The 18,820-nt window shown below is 49.8% G+C and overlaps 1 protein-coding gene across 4 annotated transcripts; it reads left to right on the plus strand.

The window, feature by feature from the left end:
* The first annotated feature begins 33 nt into the window (after positions 1-33).
* On the plus strand, positions 34-17,204 carry ITGA10 (integrin subunit alpha 10). Of its 4 annotated transcripts, none has more exons than XM_046026073.1 (30): positions 34-844; positions 2,995-3,106; positions 3,291-3,400; positions 3,598-3,689; positions 3,939-4,053; positions 5,008-5,135; positions 5,311-5,459; positions 6,010-6,160; positions 6,358-6,523; positions 6,654-6,727; positions 6,967-7,111; positions 7,298-7,446; positions 7,674-7,817; positions 7,964-8,167; positions 8,635-8,765; positions 9,379-9,545; positions 9,638-9,780; positions 10,179-10,292; positions 10,492-10,577; positions 10,726-10,867; positions 11,038-11,130; positions 11,285-11,361; positions 11,469-11,558; positions 11,989-12,067; positions 12,187-12,300; positions 12,724-12,804; positions 12,958-13,071; positions 14,398-14,493; positions 14,775-14,888; positions 15,186-17,204. In XM_046026073.1, exons 1-30 carry the CDS (start codon positions 793-795, stop codon positions 15,249-15,251), a joined length of 3,498 nt encoding a protein of 1,165 aa, XP_045882029.1. In that variant the 5' UTR covers positions 34-792; the 3' UTR covers positions 15,252-17,204. The 4 variants fall into 4 exon arrangements, 3 of the variants coding, with proteins under 3 accessions (XP_045882029.1, XP_045882039.1, XP_045882049.1); XM_046026083.1 differs by having other exon boundaries at positions 8,662-8,765; XM_046026093.1 differs by lacking the exons at positions 34-844; positions 3,291-3,400; positions 3,598-3,689; positions 3,939-4,053 and having other exon boundaries at positions 3,019-3,106.
* The last annotated feature ends 1,616 nt before the right edge of the window (positions 17,205-18,820 follow it).

The raw sequence follows: 18,820 nt of genomic DNA on the forward strand, positions 1-18,820 counted from the left end.
GTGGGTGTTCTGTGGGATTAGCCACTAATATCATCACCCAGAGACTTTTTTTGAACACCTACACTATGCAGGGCATAATACTGAAGAGGTAGAGATACAAAGAGCTAAGAAGCTCCATGATCCCAACTTTAGAAGTTTATAGCCTAGTTAAAAATATAGGGTCTAGTATTAAAGTAATTATGCTGATTCCACAGCCCACACCCCATACCAGTTCATAATTTCTGGTCCCTCCAAAAGCTATAATGCCACAAGGCCTCAGAGTCTGAGTCACAGACAGAACTAAGTGAAGTGCAACTGGCAAGGTTTGGTTTGTGGGCTGGCTGTGTTCACATGTTGGGACTCCCCTGGATGGGAGGGGAAATGATATCACTGTCGCCAGCTCTTTCATTTTCCATATCCCAGGGTGAGATAAATAAGGTTAAGAAGTAAAAAGTCTCTGTCTCCCATGCCTACTGTCTATTCCAAACCTGAGGAAAGCATTAACTGCCCAGCAACAGACAACAAAGGATAGATAAAAAGGAAGAGAAAGAAACTGCAAGAAGTCGAGACTTGTGCTCTTTGGATATTGACATGATGCCTCCAGGGGGCAGCACCAGAGCAGAGAAATTGGCTAAGATCACTCAGTCCTCCTTTCCTTGGTCTGGGGCTCCCCGGAGTTCCCACCATCACTCCTCCCATTTTATTTTTAGCTGCCAGTGGGAGGGGGCAGGATGGGAGGGAAAGTAAAGAAAACAGAAAAGGAGAGGGACAGAGGCACAGAGGACTTCTCACGCGGACAGAGAACAGGCAGGCATGGAACTCGCCCTCATCCCTCACCTGCTCTTGCCGGTGATGTTCCTGACAGGTGAGGAAGGTTAACTTGGTTCCTGGTGGGGAAGGAAGGTGTATGGGTTGTTTGGCATTGGGAACTTCAAGGTTAAAATCTTTGGAGTTAGGGGGCTATGGACATTGGGGAGGGTATGTGCTATCGTGAGTGCTGTGAAGTGTGTAAACCTGGCGATTCACAGACCTGTACCCCTGGGGATAAAAATACATTATATGTTTATTAAAAAAAAAAATTTGGAAGGGGAGGCGAACCATAAGAGACTATGGACTCTGAAAAACAACCTGAGGGTTTTGAAGGGTCAGGGGTGGGAGGTTGGGGGAACAGGTGGTGGGTGATAGGGAGGGCACGTATTGCATGGAGCACTGGGTGTTGTGCAAAAACAATGAATACTGTTACGCTGAAAAAATAAATAAAATGGAAATTCTCTGAAAAAAAAAATCTTTGGAGTTAGGTGACAAGTTAACACTTTGATTCTGTGGGTCGTGTGTGTGTGTGTGTGTGTGTGTGTGTGTGTGTCTGCACGTGTGTGTGTGCTTGTGCAACTTTTCATTCTTACGCCCGCACATATGAGTGCTTCAGGAATGAGACTGGCAGGTCCTTGGGTTAGATTTATGTCCCATTATCTAAAATCTTTATCCTAAGCTCTGGAGGAGTGAGTGGACCAAAAGGAAGTATGATGTGACCTTCCACGTGGCTAGTCTGATTCCTATTATCCTCCTCCCAACTTCCTTCTACCCTTGGTGGTCTCTGGAGCCCGAGGCATAACTAACTCTGGTGAAAACTCAGTTTATCTAACCAATGAGCTACAGTTGCTAGTCATACAGCCCTGCCAGTTTCCTGGATGCAAAAAGGCTCACATAGAAAACACCTTTCTGAAAAGGAATGTGGTTTGAGACAGAGCTTACAGCCATGGGTGGTGGGGGTGGCCTGAGAGCTAGTTGCTTGAAAGGAGAGAGCAGGTCAGGGAAGAACCATGGGAGGGACCAGAGGCTTGGAATATTTCCTCACCAGTGCCCTATAATCTTTGTTTCCTAAAATACCAGCTCTGATTTCTTTACATTTTTTTAAAAGATTTTATTTATTTATTTGACACAGAGAGAGAGAGATCACAAGCAGGCAGAGAGAGGGGAAGAAGCAGGCTCCTCGCTGAGCAGAGAGCCCGATGTAGGGCTCGATTCCAGGACCCCGAGATCATGACCTGAACCAAAGGCAGACGCTTAACCCAGGCGCCCCTCTTTACATTTTTAAAATTTTATTTTATTTTTATGTAAATTCTATGCCCAACATGGGGCTTGAACTCATAACCCTGAGGTCAAGGATAGCATGCTGTACTGACTGAGCCAGCCACGTACCCCATACCAGCTCTGATTTTAAAAGGATTGGCGTGAGTGGGGACGGGGAGAGAATCAGCAAGGACAAGAGTACAGGATGTCTTTAGGGTGGGCGGAAAGTTAAGGAAGAAAGGCAGGTAAGCAGGGGGCAGTTGGGAGGGTGGATGAGTTAAAAAAGAAGCAGGCTGTGGGAAGCTTTGGGGTTATGGGACCCTTGGTAAGGATGGTTGGCAAACCATGTGTGTGGGCAGGAGAGTGGCCCCACCCAGTTAACGACCAGTCAGATTTTCAAGGCTGGAATCATGCAGGGACCCAGACAGTCCCTCCATTAGACAGTGGAGAAAGAGATTGAGAGTGTGAAAATGACACTGGGAGTCCTGAAAAGACAGAAAGAGGAGAGACCAGCAGTACTCACTAGCCTCCTCTTGTACTCCCTGAGTTCCCAAGTTTGGGGAGAATCTGGAAGGAACAGTATTCTGGGCTGCAGAAAGGCCGCCTCCCTCTTTGACTCTTGCAGCTTCTGGGGGAGGATGTGTAGGAGGAATGATGTGGAAAAGAGGAACCTGACCCTTCCAGACATGTCTGTGAATGAGATTTCAGGGATGGGAATGGAAATACAGCTGCGCACCATCATGGCAGAGGGCCACAGGTTAGACATCTGGACCCAAACACAGGAAGGAGATCATCCTTGCTTGGAGCTCTGAGTACCTGAGTAAGAAACGGGGAGATAGACTGAGATCAAAATGTTCCCTCTGTGATTCCTCTCTGGTTGTACCTCTCCCAGTATTTATTAGCCTCTCTGACCGCTTCCTCCTATTCTTATGACCTGCCCCCCAGGTCTGTGCTCCCCCTTTAATCTGGATGTGCATCGCCCACGCCTATTCCCGGGGCCACCTGAGGCTGAATTTGGATATAGCGTCTTACAACATGTCGGGGGTGGACGTCGATGGTGAGGAGGAAACCAGAGGGCTGTGGGATTGGACTGTGGTAGAGCTCTTAAAGGGAAGGCAAGGCAAATGGGAATCTAAATGACTCTGGTCTTTCGGAATTGGCTTGCTGCCCTTATGCATTTTCCCTCTGGCCTGTCTCAAAGGTCATGTTCACAAAATGCTTATACTCATGTCCTCCTCCAGGATGCTGGTGGGTGCCCCCTGGGATGGGCCTTCAGGTGACAGAAGGGGTGATGTTTATCGCTGCCCTGTAGGAGGTTCCCACAGTGCTCCATGTGCCAAAGGCCACTTGGGTAAGAAGATGCCTCACTCTTCCACTCCTAACCCCTAACCTGATAGGCTAGTAGCCACCTCATGTTCACCCCCATATCCTACACACTCCCTTGTCTTTGACTTGATCCTGATCTCATTCTCTTTCCAAATCGCCCTAAATTCAAGAACCTCATAGGGGACCCCATGATCTCATTCTCTTCCATTCCCATCCAACCAGGTGACTATCCGCTGGGAAATTCATCTCATCCTGCTATGAATATGCACCTGGGAATGTCTCTACTAGAGACAGACAATGACGGGGGATTCATGGTGAGCTAAGGGAAGGGTGGTGGTGGGGGTCTCTGAAGGATTTTGGCAGAGAAAATAGCAGCATGGTAAGGGAAACTGATCCATGTGGAGGGTCAAGGTCAAGAAGTTTGGTCAAGGTCAAGAAGGTCAAGGTCAAGAAGCAAGGAGGGGAATCCCAGGGGGTGCTTCCAGTGCCTCCTGGTTCCTAGGGGTAGGTGCTGAGAGTGTGCTCCCAAGCCCTGGGGGTAATACTTCTCCTCCCCTCCCCAGGCTTGTGCCCCTCTCTGGTCCCGTGCTTGTGGCTCATCTATCTTCAGTTCTGGGATATGTGCCCGTGTAGATGCTTCATTCCGGCCCCAGGGAAGCCTGGCACCCACCGCACAACGTAAGCAGAAGAAGGGCCTGAGGACTCAGTCCCAGAACCAGGTGCAGGGTGGGAAAAAGTCGGGGCAACAGAGTATGATGCTGGACAGGGGGCCCGCGTAGCTTTCCTCATTGTTTCCTAATATGTCTGCAAAGATTAGAATTCAGACTCTTTGCCAGGGCATCAAGACTCCATGAACAGATCTAACCAACTTCAAAAACTCAACTCTCACCATATCCTTCCACGCACTGTGCCTTGGTCATGGCATTTTTCTCCCCATTCTCCCCTTGTTAGCTATTTTATACCTCCCACCCTTTTGTTTAAAGTGTTCTCCATGCAAATGCCTTTTCTTTTTCTTTTTTTTTTTTTTAAAGATTTTATTTATTTATTTGACAGAGAGAGAGATCACAAGTAGGCAGAGAGGCAGGCAGAGAGAGAAAGAGGAGGAAGCAGGCTCCCCATGGAGCAGAGAGCCCGATGCGGGGCTCGATCCCAGGACCCTGAGATCATGACCTGAGCCGAAGGCAGCGGCTTAATCCACTGAGCCACCCAGGCACCCCTCAAATGCCTTTTCTTATATTCTCCTCTCCTCCAACGTCTTCTGTTGCCACCTCCTTTGACTCCCTACCATCAGAACTGACCCTCTGTTGTCCTACAGCATTGAGTGGTACCCTGTTTTTACCTAGCCCTTAATTCCTCCTCCTCCTCCTTTCTTCTCCTTCTTCTTCCTCTTCTTCTCCCTCTTCTCCTCCTTCTTCTTCTCTTTCTTCTTCTTGTAAATTGTATGCATGCCTGTCTCCTCTTTTACTCATTTCTACACTGACCCAGGGCCTAGCACACTACCTTCCTTGCATGTTCAGAAGTGCCTAAAACATGTTTGAATGGTATGTACCCTCCTGTGACCTCTTCCTTTGTTGTCCCCATGCCCAATATCCTTCTCCCCTCTGTTCCTCATCAGCAACCTCCTCCTCCTAGGCTGTCCCACCTACATGGATGTTGTCATCGTCTTGGATGGCTCCAACAGCATCTACCCCTGGTCTGAAGTTCAGACTTTCCTGCGAAGACTGGTAGGGAGACTGTTTATTGACCCAGAGCAGATACAGGTAAGAGATGGCAATATGGATAGCCTTGTAGGGGGAGAGATGGCAGGGATGGGGGAGGAGTGGAGGTGAATATAGGCAGTGTCTTTGGGAGTATCCAAACGCCCCTCTCCCTGCCCTCACATACTGTCTTCTCCCTCAGTATCTACATTCCATGTGATGCACACATTGTTTTCAGGTGGGACTTGTACAGTATGGGGAGAGCCCTGTGCATGAGTGGTCCCTGGGAGATTTCCGAACCAAGGAAGAAGTGGTGAGGGCAGCGAGGAACCTGAGTCGACGAGAGGGACGAGAAACAAAGACTGCCCAAGCAATCCTGGTGGCCTGGTGAAGCATTGGGAAGGGGAGCCTGGGAGGCCAGAGTGAGGAGGGCCTGGAAGGGTTAGGGGAGGGTCTGGAGTACAGCACATCTCATCACATTCTTCAAAGTGTCTATGTTTGTGTCTTTCCATGTTTCTGATTTATTTATCACTGTAGCTGGAACTCTCCCTATCCCTGCACTTTCACTTTGACCTTGGCCTTTGGGTTCTCCATCACTCACGTCCTAGCCTACTTGCCAAACTTGATTCATACTCTCTGAGTGTGTTCTCTTTCCAATGGAATAGTTGCTGAATGAACCTATGGGTAAATGGATTTTGTACTTATTTGCGTGGAGGATATGACGCTCTATATGTTCTATGTCATTCAAATGTTTTAGTCCTTACTGTGTACCAGTCCCCGTGCCAGACACTGTCAGGGAGATGGACTAAAAGGCGAGATGCTGGACTTCAGTGAACTGCTGACAGAGTGTGTGTGTGTGTGTGTGTGTGTGTGTGTGTGTGTGTGTGTGTGTTTGCATACATGTGATCACACCTCACTACTTTCTCTCTCTTCTCAGCACAGAAGGATTCAGTCCGTCCCGTGGGGGCCGACCAGAGGCTGCCCGGCTGCTGGTGGTTGTTACTGATGGAGAATCGCATGATGGGGAGGAGCTTCCTACAGCACTAAAGGCCTGTGAGGCTAGAAGAGTGACCCGCTATGGGATCGCGGTGAGAATGTCCTCTGGACCTGGCGGGACGGAAGGGGGTGGTGACACTGAGGACTGGGAACTTGAAGAAGATGGGCAGTAAGCACTTCCCAAAGATCGGCCATCTTTCCCTTCCCTCACTTTGACAGTGTTCTGGGGCCAGCTCTGACATCTCCCTCTGCATAGCTAACTGACCCCACCTGGATCTTCTATCCCCAGGTCCTTGGCCACTACCTCCGGAGGCAACGAGACCCCACCTCTTTCCTGCGGGAAATCAGGATGATCGCCAGTGACCCAGATGAGAGATTCTTCTTCAATGTCACCGATGAAGCTGCGCTGACTGACATTGTGGATGCACTGGGAGACCGGATTTTTGGCCTTGAGGGTAATGACTATCCTGGAGAAATGGGGGACAGGGAGGGGGCATGCTGGGTGTAGGTGGGGTTCTGTGGTGAGTTCAGTAATTCAGAGAGATGTCTTCCCTGATACTGGCTTGATGTTTTTTCATGCTCAAGGGTCCCGTGGAGAAAATGAAAGCTCTTTTGGGCTGGAAATGTCTCAGATTGGTTTCTCTACTCATCGGCTGAAGGTTGGACAGACTCTGACCCTGCTGTGACCCCTCTCAACATCTGACTCCTCCCAACCTGAGACTCAGGCAACTTCACCCCAGGGCTCTTCTAGATTTCTCCTTTAACCAGTGTCTATGCTGACCCTTCCATGCCTTTCCAACAGATCCCAGCATACTCTTAGTGACTTCTCACTCCTGGGGTTTTTACTCCTCATTTCCTGTTGTCTTTTCAAGTGTCCCCATCTGTTTCTGCCCAACAGGATGGGATTCTCTTTGGAATGGTGGGGGCTTATGACTGGGGGGGCTCCGTGTTATGGCTTGAAGACGATCACCGCCTTTTTCCCCCACGGACAGCCCTGGAAGATGAGTTCCCCCCTGCTTTGCAAAATCACGCAGCCTACTTGGGTGAGTAGCGGAGGGTTGCAGGTGATGAGGGGATGAGGAGGAAATGTTTCACTAGTGGGGGGTATGATAGCAGTGTCTCACCGATCTGCTAATTTCCTTGGGACCTCCTCCTGTGCCTTTAGGGAACCCTCCTACTCTGACCCCATCTTTTTACTCTTTCACCCCTGATTCCTTGCCCCTTTCTAGGTTACTCTGTTTCCTCCATGCTTTTGCGGGGTGGACGCCGCCTCTTTCTCTCGGGGGCTCCTCGGTTTAGACATAGAGGAAAGGTCATCGCCTTCCAGCTTAAGAAAGATGGGGCTGTGAGGGTTGCCCAGAGCCTCCAGGGGGAGCAGGTAGGGCATCCAAGGGAGGGTGGGACCCGTGGATCCTGAGGGACCTTCAGGCTGTGGGGGAGGAAAGGGAAGGGCTAAGAGAGGAGCCTGAAAAGTCTTTGTTGAATTCTGGTTGGCAGAGTCTGTCAGGGGTGTGAGGACAAGAAGGGCAGGCTGGCGGATACCTCTCAATTGTCCACAATTACCTTGTCTTTTCTCTGGGGTCACCACTCCCCACCGCTCCCCAGATTGGCTCCTACTTTGGCAGTGAGCTCTGCCCATTGGATACGGATGGGGATGGAACAACTGATGTCTTACTTGTGGGTGCCCCCATGTTCCTGGGACCCCAGAACAAGGAAACTGGACGTGTTTATGTGTATCTGGTGGGTCAGGTGAGACTTGCTGGGTCCCCCTTGAACTTGTCTGCAGAGGGGGGCATGAAGGGGAGAAGGGAGGGAAGTTTCTTCCATTCATAGGCTGGCTGAGAGGCTGGGACTGCCAGGCCAGGTCAGTATCTTCTGTCTTCTCCCTCCACCAGCAGTCCTTGCTGATACTCCAGGGAACGCTTCAGCCAGAACCCCCCCAGGATGCTCGGTTTGGCTTTGCCATGGGTGCTCTTCCTGATCTGAACCAAGATGGTTTTGCTGATGTGGCTGTGGGGGCGCCCCTGGAGGATGGGCATCGTGGAGCACTGTACCTGTATCATGGCACCCAGAGCGGGCTTAGGCCCCGGCCCACCCAGGTCAGGAGTGTCTGGATAAAGCAGCGGAGTGGATGGAAGGAAGGAGTAGGGGGTGTGCTCCTCGTTCCTTGATGTTTCCCTGACCTTGCAACCCAAAATGGACAAGTGTTTTGTTTTGTTTTTTATCAGTAGTTGGATAGGATACAGTGTGCTGTACTAGGGAGTCCTGGACACAGGCTAGTTTCTCTTATTCCTTCTTATCCTCTCTCTCTCCTTTTAAGATTTTATTTATTTGAGGGGGAGAGGCAGAGGAAGAGGCAGACTCTCCACTGAGAAGGGAGCCCAACGCAGGGCTGTATGCCAGGACCTTGGGGCCATGACTGGAGCCAAAGCCAGATGCTTAACCAACTGAGCTACCCAGGCATCCCCCCCCTTCTTATTTTCTTATTCCTTATTGTGTGTCAGGTGTGTGGCCTGGGTCCCCAGGCGTGAGTGTCCCTGCTCAGTTTCTCCTTTCTTCCTCTCAGAGGATTGCTGCCATCTCCATGCCACAGGCCCTCAGCTACTTTGGCCGCAGTGTGGATGGCCGGCTGGATCTGGATGGAGATGACCTGGTAGATGTGGCTGTGGGGGCCCAGGGGGCAGCCGTCCTGCTCAGGTGAGCTGTCCCAGCGCAGGACTGTAAGCTGTGAAAAGCAAAGGCTTGGGAGCCACAGACTGAGATTTGGATTTCTTTCTTTCTTTCTTTCTTTCTTTCTTTCTTTCTTTCTTTCTTTCTTTCTTTCTTTCTTTCTTTCTTTCAAGATTTCATTTATTTGCCAGAGAGAGTGAGCAAGGGAGAGCACAAGCCAGGGGAGGGGCAGAGGGAGAGGGAGGAGCAGGCTCCCTGCTGGGATGATGCCTTGATCTGAAGGTAGACACTTAACCCACAGAGCCACCCAGGCAACCTAGATTTGGATTTCTTGACCAATTTGCTCTGTTCCTCCATTTCCTAGTTCTGAAAATGGGAGCAATCACAGTGCCTACCTCATAGGCTTGTTCTGAGGATTCAGTGCCCCAGTGGGGTAAAGATCTTGACGTGGTGCCTAGCATACGGCAAGCATTTCTTCCATGTCAGCTATTCTCTTTCTGCCCGAAGGTTCTGGGGAGGGTGACACGCGTACATCCAGCCCCTCATTCTTGTCCTTGACTTTTGGGAGGCCAATACTGGGGACTGCCTTTTTCAAAGGGCTTTCCTCTTGGCTAGTATTTCTTCCCCACCCTGCTCCCAGCTCCCGGCCCATCGTCCACCTGGCCCCCTCCCTGGAGGTGACCCCGCCAGCCATCAGTGTGGTTCAGAGGGACTGCAGCCGGCGAGGCCAGGAGGCAGTCTGCCTATCTGCAGCCCTTTGTTTCCAAGTGACCTCGCGCACTCCTGGCCGCTGGGATCGCAGATTCTGTGAGTGACCCGAGCATCCTTAGCACCTCTCAACCCGGCCTGCCTCAGTCCCTGGACCCTTCTTCACCCTCACTCCTACCTGCCCCATCCAGATCTGCGCTTTACAGCATCCCTGGATGAGTGGACCGCGGGGGCGCGCGCTGTGTTTGACGGCTCTGGCCAGAGGCTGTCCCCTAGGCGGCTCCGGCTCAGTGTGGGAAATGTCACTTGTGAGCAGCTGCGCTTCCACGTGCTGGTGAGGAGGGGCAGTAATGCTTCCTTAGCCACTGGGCCTGGGAGCCAGGGGAAGGCTGACTGGAGGAGGAGTTCCTGCTGGACTGGCCCAAAAGCCAGGGCCGAGGCGGGAAAGCGAGGAAGGTCAGCCTGATCTGGGTTTGAAGCCTAGCTCCGCCCTCTATTGCCTGTGAACTCTGGCAAGTCACACAGCCTGCACACCTCAGCTTCCTGGCCTCAGAGGAGGAGATACTAATAGTAACTACATTGAGGGAGTTGTGTTAGAATCTGGTGTAATGGGATTGATACCTTAGGACAGTACCCAGCATACAGAAGGTGCTCAGTCATCCCATTGTGCCAGGGGCCAGGGCTAAACCCTAAACCTGGCTCCCCATGATCCTCTACTCTGGTTTTCCTCAGGATACCTCCGATTACCTCCGGCCACTGGCCTTGACTGTGACCTTTGCATTGGACAACACCACGAAGCCGGGGCCTGTGCTGGATGAGGGCTCACCCACCTCCATAAGAAAGCTGGTCCGCAGTGCCAAGCCCTGCCCCGCCCCTGGGTCCCAACACTGTCCCCCTTAGTGAATTCGAGAGACATGGAGGGTGGACACCTGATAGCACGGCAAAATTTGACCTGGGCCTCCGCTCTTCTCTTTTCATTTTGCCCCAATTCCATTCCTTTCTCCTTGCCTTCCTATCAGTCCTCACCCCCTTCTTTCCCCTTTAGGTCCCCTTCTCGAAGGACTGTGGCCCTGACAATGAATGTGTCACAGACCTGGTGCTTCGGGCTAATATGGACATCAAAGGCTCCAGGTGAGACAGAGATGAGCTAGCCCAACCAGGGTGACCTGAGACAGACCGGAAGGAACTTGAAGGGAGCGAGAGGGTTGTTTCTTGCCCAGGAAAGCAGAATCGATGCTTTTCACAGCTTTTTCAACTCCTGGGCTCTCCCTTATCCTAGGAAGGACCCATTCGTGGTTCGAGGGGGTCGGCAGAAAGTGTTGGTGTCAGCAACCCTGGAGAACAGGAAGGAAAATGCCTACAACACTAGCCTGAGTCTCAGCTTCTCTAGAAACCTCCACCTGGCCAGTTTCATGCCGCAGGTGCCTGGGGCAGAGGAGGTTGGGGAGGAGTCAGGGCGGAGGAGAAAGGAGATTGGGGTATTGGTCTGGGCTGTGAAGGGCTCCAGAGAAAGGCTCAGTGTTTGGAGGCTGTGGGCAGGAGAGCCCCTGCAGCCTCAGCTCTGGTCCCACCCCCACTCCTCTGCTCTCAGAGGGACAGCCCAGTAAAGGTGGAATGCACCACCCCTTCTCCCCATGTCCGGCTCTGCAGTGTGGGGCACCCTGTCTTTCGGACTGGAGCCAAGGTAAGTGGGGACCCAGAACGAGAGAGAGCAGCTCTGAGACAGCAGGGGCTGGAATCTGTGGGGCCTGGGAATTTAAGGAAGGGGGTACACAAGAGCCCCTGGTGCCCTGCTGGCCTCATGAAGAGGAAGAGACCATGATCCCATATGACCCCAGGTGACCTTCCTGCTGGAGTTTGAGTTTAGCTGCTCTTCCCTCCTGAGCCAGGTCCTTGTGAGGCTGACTGCCACCAGGTGAGAACAAAGGGAACTTCCTCCCAGGCCTCTTCTGTAGGGGCTTGTGGGGGGAAAGGGTATATGAGAGGGGTCTAGGATGTGAGACTCTCCCCCTAACCCTACAGCAATAGCCTGGAGAGAAACGGGACACTTCAAGATAACACAGCCCAGACCTCAGCCCAGGTTCAGTATGAACCCCACCTTCTATTCTCCAGGTATGGCTCTTCTCCCTGCTAGCACTCCATTCTGACCCCAGACTCATACTCTAAGTTTCCTTCCTTTCCTTCCATGTGTTTAGGTGTTTCCCCCAAACCCTTGGGACTACTCCAGCTTTTTGCCCTCAATCCCACTCCAGTTGAACCTTTTAAGCAACTTACTTTCCTAGGTATAGGTATACCTATGATCCTAGGTTTAGGGCTTTGCTCTAGGCCCTGGGGATTGCAGGTGGGGTGAGGGGTATGGGATGTGGCCATCAAATTTGTGCCAAGTCCACGTCATGTCCCATTTCGATCTTCTTTATGTACCACCATCTCTTTATCCATGTGCTGGCTCCTCCTTCCCTGAATCCATGTCTGTGGGCTGATCATGTGCCCCTGTGTCTGTCATGGCTGTGACCGTGTTCTTCCTGACTTGGTATCCACGCAGTGAGTCCACTCTGCACCGCTATGAGGTTCACCCATACGGGACCCTTCCAGTGGGTCCCGAATTCAAAACCACTCTTAGGGTGAGAAGCTGGAGGGAACTTGGCATGAGCAGGGGGAGGGGGAGGAGTCTCTTTTCGTTTTCCAGTTGAGGAAGGAGCTTCTGTCTCCCACTTCTTCCCATTTCCAACCCTCCTCTTAGGTTCAGAACCTTGGCTGCTATGTGGTCAGTGGCCTTGTCATCTCAGCCCTCCTTCCAGCTGTAGCCCATGGGGGCAATTACTTCCTGTCATTGTCTCAAGTCATCACAAACAATGTGAGTCTGGGCTAAGGGTGTATGGAACCCTACCACCTCAATCTGGTGAATTTCCCCAGCCCCTCTATCTGCTGGGTCACTGCTCTCAGAACTCCTCACCCTGGGAGACCTTTCTTTAATACATGTGGTGTATGTGGGGAGTGTGCCCCTGCTCAGCCTGGAGTGGCGGGCCTCTCACCATCAAGAGGATCACTCAAGGAGTGCCTGGGTGGCTCAGTCGTTAAGCGTCTGCCTTTGGCTCAGGTCATGATCCTGGGATCCTGGGGGTCGAACCCCACGTGTAGCTCCCTGCTCAGCAGGAAGCTTTCTTCTCCCTCTCCCACTGCCCCTGCTTGTGTTCCCTCTCTCACTGTCTCTATCGAATAAATAAAGTCTTTAAAAAAGAAAAAAAAAGAGGGTTACTCAAGTTGCATCTCCCTGTAGGCAAGCTGCACGGTACAGAACCTGACCAAGCCCCCAAGGCCCCCTGTGCACCCAGAGGAGTTTCAGCACACAAGCACACTGGTATGAGTCACAAGAAGGTGAAGAAGATGTCCAGAGTGCGAATGCAGCGGGGAGTGGTAGACTTCAGAGACTTGGGACAGGGGATAGAACTTGGAGTGGGGAGTAGATGGTTTTTCCACCCCAAGATCTTTATCTGGCTCTCTCTTCTGGCAGAATGGGACGAACACTCGCTGTCAGGTTGTGAGGTGCCATCTTGGGCGACTGGCAAAGGGGACTGAGGTCTCTGTTGGACTACTGAGGCTGGTTCACAATGAATTTTTCCGGAGGGTAAATCTTTTCTTCCATTCTCCTCTTCCGCTCCTACCTGGAACTTCAGCCTAGTCTTTGGAAAAGACTCATGTTCAAGTTCAACCTTTGTCTCTCACAAGCTGTTAGACCTTGAGCAAGTTATTTAATCTCTCTCTGATTCCTTCTCTCCATCTCTAGAGTGGGGAAGATAATACCTACTTCATGGGGCTGTAAAGAATAAATGAATAATGAGATGGATTCACTAAAACTAGTTATTATCCCTATATTTTCCTCTGTTTATCATCCCTTGGTGTTATATCAATAACCAACATTTATGGGATACCTAAATTTAGCCAATTAATTAATTAATTAATTTTTTGTTTTTAAAATTTTAAAATAAAGAATATTTTATTATTAATAATCTATCAAGATCCTACTATGTAAAAGGACCTGCACTAGGCAGACACTGAGGAGAATATTCCCAATATTTGGCACCATGCCTAACTCATTATAGTGGCCCAATATATGTCTCTTAAATGAATGAATGGATAGTTGATATTATGTGCATGATAGGTATTGGAGGGTAATGGGAGGCAAGATTGTAGAGCTGAAATGGATCTAGGTTATGAAAGTTCTCCGAAGCTAGGGAGATGTAATTGAACTCAATGTGATAGGCAGTCAAGAGTCAGTGTGAGTTTTTGAGTAGGGAAATGACACCTTAATTATAACAGCTATTAATTACAACAGCTATAACAGCTATGAGGGGTGATTTACTGTGAATAGCACAAGATCCCTGGGATGTAGGCATATTTTATGGGAAAGTTAAGTCTGAGACACCATCCTTCTCTAAGTCTGCTTCTCTATCACTCTTTGGTATCCTTTTTTTCATTCATTCATTTATTTTTTCAATAAAGCTTTATTGAGAAACCAGTGTGTACTTGAGAGTGTGTTAGGCACTAGGCACTAGAGACACAGATGTTTATGAGACAGAGCTCTTCTCAAGGATCTTCTAATCCAGTGGTGAAAGACAGAGATGTAAACAGAGTATTATGACCTAATCTAGGGTGATGGAGGTTAGAAGGAAACACTTCCTAATTCCCAGGGGGGATGACATCTAAACTTCAACCTGAAGAAAGGGCAGGGGTTAGCCAAAGAAAGGGGAGCTAAATAATACTGGGTAGGGCAAACATATATGAAGGGTCAGGGGCTTATCCCTCTATTACCCTTCCTCTCTTTCTCCATTGATCGCCAGCCTTTTCTTCTGGTCTAAAAGATGCTGGAAGTTATGCCTACCGGCCTCATCTTTGCTATTGGGGTTCTAAGACCACACCACCTATGATGGCTCATTTTCCATGTCTTCCACAGGCCAAATTCAAGTCTCTGACAGTGGTCAGCACCTTTGAGCTGGGAGCTAAGGAGGGCAGTATCCTACAGCTGACGGAAGCCTCTCGTTGGAGTGAGGTGGGACAGGATTCTGAGTTTGAGAGCCATGGAAAGAGTGAGGGCGGGAATGTGGCAAGGGCACCTGGGGGCTTTTTTTAGAACAGAGATATCCTCATAAGGCAGCAGCTGGAGAGTCAGAAGGGATAAATCAGGATGCTGGGGTCCCACTGCCTTTATTCCTGCCTCAGTTGCTTTCTTTTTATTCTTCTATTTCGAGGCTTCTATTTCACCCTCGTATGTGAGGTAAGGCTAGCTGGGAGAAAGGATACCAGTACCAAACAGCTCTCCTCCCCATACAGAGCCTGCTGGAGGTGATTCAGACACGCCCTGTCCTCATCTCCCTGTGGATCCTCATTGGCAGTGTCCTGGGAGGGCTGCTCCTGCTTGCTCTCCTTGTCTTCTGTCTTTGGAAGGTAAGCACTGCTTTGGTGAGAAGTATGGGACATGACGCCCGTGAGTTGAGGGCTCCTGGAATTTGGCAGGGAGAACTGGATTTGTGCTGGCCAGCTAAGTAGGCTATGGGTGTTCTGCCCGGATCTCTTCCACTATACTCTACAAATGTTGGCTGAATGAAACTAAGCCAAATAAAATAAACTAGAATCTCATTTTTGGGAGCAGAATAAAAGTGAAGATTTCAGATCTGTCTGAGGGCCCTTGGCAATGTCCCAAAGCAGGACATTGGGTGATGACTCTTCTCTCTTCCTCTACAGCTTGGCTTCTTTGCCCGAAAGAAAATCCCCGAGGAAGAAAAAAGAGAAGAGAAATTAGAGCAATGAATGTAGAATAAAGCCCTAGAAAGTCCTCTTGGCAGCTTCTCCAAAAGACTTGAGTGAGAGCCGAGGTTTGGGGGCTCAGCTGGACAAGAAGAGCCTCTAGACTATCTCCCCAGACCTGCAGCCTGACTTGACTTTTGAGTCATGAGGATGCTGCTGGCAAGAGATGAGGCCTTACCTCAGAAGACAAGGGCTGGCGCCCAAAGCAGAAACACTCTCCCCCTGTGCTTCCCTTCTCATGATCCTGCTGACACAGCCAACCCTGGGGCCTTGGTTGGGTGCCCCTTTTCCCTTATCCCCAGGAATCAATAATTTTTTTGCCCAGGTTCCCTGACATCTTTTAGATTCCCCCTACAATCCTCCCTCAAATTTGGAAAGGGTGAGGACAGATCCTCCTCCATTCCCTGCCTCTCACCTTCCTGTCTGCTCCCTGTTCCACAGAAGGGAGCTGACGTTGGCTTCAAAAAGTAAAGTCAACATCTGCTGCTTTCCTGTGGAGTCTGGTGATTCAGAGAGCCAGATGGGGAGAGTCAACAGGAAAAAAGGAGGGAGGAGGAAAAGCCACAAGAGACATTCTGTACAATTCCAAGGAACAGAGAAGTCTTTAGACGGGCAACTGCCATCCCCCTGAAACCTGAGACTTTATGGTGCCCTGGCCCCCCCTCAGGTGCCTGTGAAACCGAGCAGCCCCAGGCCTTTGGGGGCACGGGGTTTCCCAACTCGTGGCCTTCCCTGGGAGCAAAGCCAGGGCAGGGCGCCTGATTCTCCGGAGCCACGGGCCCCCAGGTGGCTAAAGCTGGAATAGCAGAGAAGAGTCTCGTTGCCTTGGTCATGGCCAGTGGAGAGGGTTGGGTACCCTGGGGGATGTTTTCTCCTCTCTCGGTTCTCACACACTCATGAGCCCTTCTTAGGGTCACCTTCTAGAAACCAGAGAGAAGGGAGACGATTTCCCTTATGGTGGGAGACCCTTTCACCGGCTTTGGGAAGCAGCAGCTCCATGGGGTCTAAACACCGCATAGACCCTAGTCAGGTCTGCATTGATGAAGAAACCAAAGTGGGTGGCAGGAGGTCTCTGGGGAGCAATCCCTTATCTGTTTATCATTGGTTGTGTGGCACAAATAGTTCCTAGGAAAAAATGTTTCTGGGGCCACTGAAGTCATTCCTGGTAGGGCTTCTCTGGTGGAATCAGTTTGCCAGCCCTTGCCTGATATTTACTGGAAAGTTCCAATTTCCGTCTCTGGGTTACATGGTGAGGTGGTCCTGACCAGTAGTAGAGCGAATTAGATTCTCCACCAATGACTGGGTAACGTATATTTCTTTGTCATCAAGACTTTTGATACCAAAGTCTGTTATTGGTCTCCAAGCTGTGGCTCTGATGGCCATTTGAAGAATCTGCACCTGTTTTGTGCTGAAAGGAGAGGAGACCTGACCGGGCAGTTGACCAGCAGCCACAGAACTTGTTCTTCAGGGCTGTTCTTGTGACCTGGGCACAGTGTTTATCTTGGCACGTCTCTGGTCTTCTGCATAGGACATTGTCTCTGTTTCCTAGCAGGGTGGACAGCATATCAGACGGTCAGAACAAATAAAGGTCAGTGTCAAATTCCTTCTGGCTCTCTTTGAGTTCCCTAGGATATGGACTGCTCAGGAATGTGAGAGAGAGATTCTTGGACCGCCTGAGACCTTATACAGTTGAGTTCCTGGAAGGCAAAGTTATAAGATATTCGGAATGTTTTCTGTGATTCTCTCCCTGGAAATGTCTTCTAGCCTCCTGCAATCCTCGCCTAGTTAAGTGACTACAGACTATAAATTGTGTTGGTCTGGTGAGCACATAGGCCTAGATTGAAACCCCAGGTCTGCCATTTATTAGCTGTGTGGTCTTGGGCAAGTCATAACTACCCTGAGGCTCACATAGCAGTAAGAGTACACTGGTTAAGAATGAAGACAGAGGGACAAACTATAAATGACTCTTAATCTCACAAAACAAACTGGGGGTTGCTGAGGGGAGGTGGGGTTGGGAGAGGGGGAGGGGGTTATGGACATTGGGGAGGGTATGTGCTATGGTGAGTGCTGTGAAGTGTGTAAACCTGGTGATTCACAGACCTGTACCCCTGGGGATAAAAATACATTATATGTTTATAAAAAAAAGGAAAAAGAAAGGATGAATACCCAACTTTTGTAACAACGTGGACGGGACTGGAAGTGATTATGCTGAGTGAAGTAAGTCAAGCAGAGAGAGTCAAGTATCATTTGGTTTCACTTATTTGTGGAGCATAACAAATGACATGGAGGACATTGGGAGATGGAGAGGAGAAGGAAGTTGAGGGAAATTGGAAGTGGGGGCGAACCAAGGGAGACTATGGACTCTGAAAAACAACCTGAGGGTTTTGAAGGGACGGGGGTGGGAGGTTGGGGGAACCAGGTGGTGGGTACTAGGGAGGGCACGTATTGCATGGAGCACTGGGTATTGTGCAAAAACAATGAATACTGTTACGCTGAAAAAATAAATAAATTAAAAAATTAAAAAAAAAAAGAATGAAGACAGAGGGGCAGCTGGGTGGCTCAGTGGGTTAAAGCCTCTGCCTTCAGCTCAGGTTGTGATCTCAGGGTCCTGGGACTGAGGGTCCTGGGATCGAGCCCGAGCCCGGCATCGGGCTCTCTGTTCAGCAGGGAGCCTGCTTCCTGCCTGCCTCTCTGCCTACTTGTGATCTCTCTCTGTCAAATAAATAAATAAAATATTAAAAAAGAAAAGAATGAAGACAGACTTGGGTTTAAATCTCAGCTATACCACTTTTTGACCTTGGACATATTTAATTTATTTAAGTCTTAGCTTTCTTGTCTTTAAACTTACTAAGGTTGTGAGGACCAAATGAGATAATTCAAGTAAAGTGAACATATACTAGGTACTTAATAAAGGTTAAGTGTTGTTATAAGAATATTTTGTTATAAAATAATTGGCCTTCCCTGTGTATCACGAGGTTTAAGTCAGAAGGTCTACGGAAGCAACAGGTATGTTCCTAATCTGGTGACCCACCTCCCCTTCACAGAGGCCCTGAAGATTTGTTTCTCCTGTGTGTTATTGTCTCCTGACGCTAAATCTTATCCCATGCTTCATCCCCTTTGACATAAGCCCTCAGGCCCACTAAGACCATTAGAAGGTTCTAGTGGTAGAAATCAAGTCTACTTGATTTTTTCTAGACATCCAGTGTTCTAGTACCTTCGAGGGACATGTGCACGTAAGCAACGGCCTTAGAAATAAGACCACGTCTCTCTCTCTCTGTTGCTTAACTCCAAAAATGGTGGCTGGTCCAGCCAATAGGCAGAGACAACCATTCCATGGCAAGCTGGTGAGTTATTTGTGGCAGGAGGAGTCCATGGTGACCCTCAGTGCACTTCACATAAGCTATTGCTTGATCAGCCTTTGTGGAGCATACACTTTCTGACGTGGTAATGTGGACAGATCTCCCCCTCTTTATTCCCAGTCAGCACCGAAAGGTAGATGGATTTCTTCGAGGACTGGTTCATCTCATTCTTTATCCATGTGATTAAAAGAGCATTTTAAATATTTTCCCCAC

The sequence above is a fragment of the Meles meles genome, chromosome 1 (genome assembly GCF_922984935.1).
Source record: "Meles meles chromosome 1, mMelMel3.1 paternal haplotype, whole genome shotgun sequence".
Taxonomy (NCBI): domain Eukaryota; kingdom Metazoa; phylum Chordata; class Mammalia; order Carnivora; family Mustelidae; genus Meles; species Meles meles.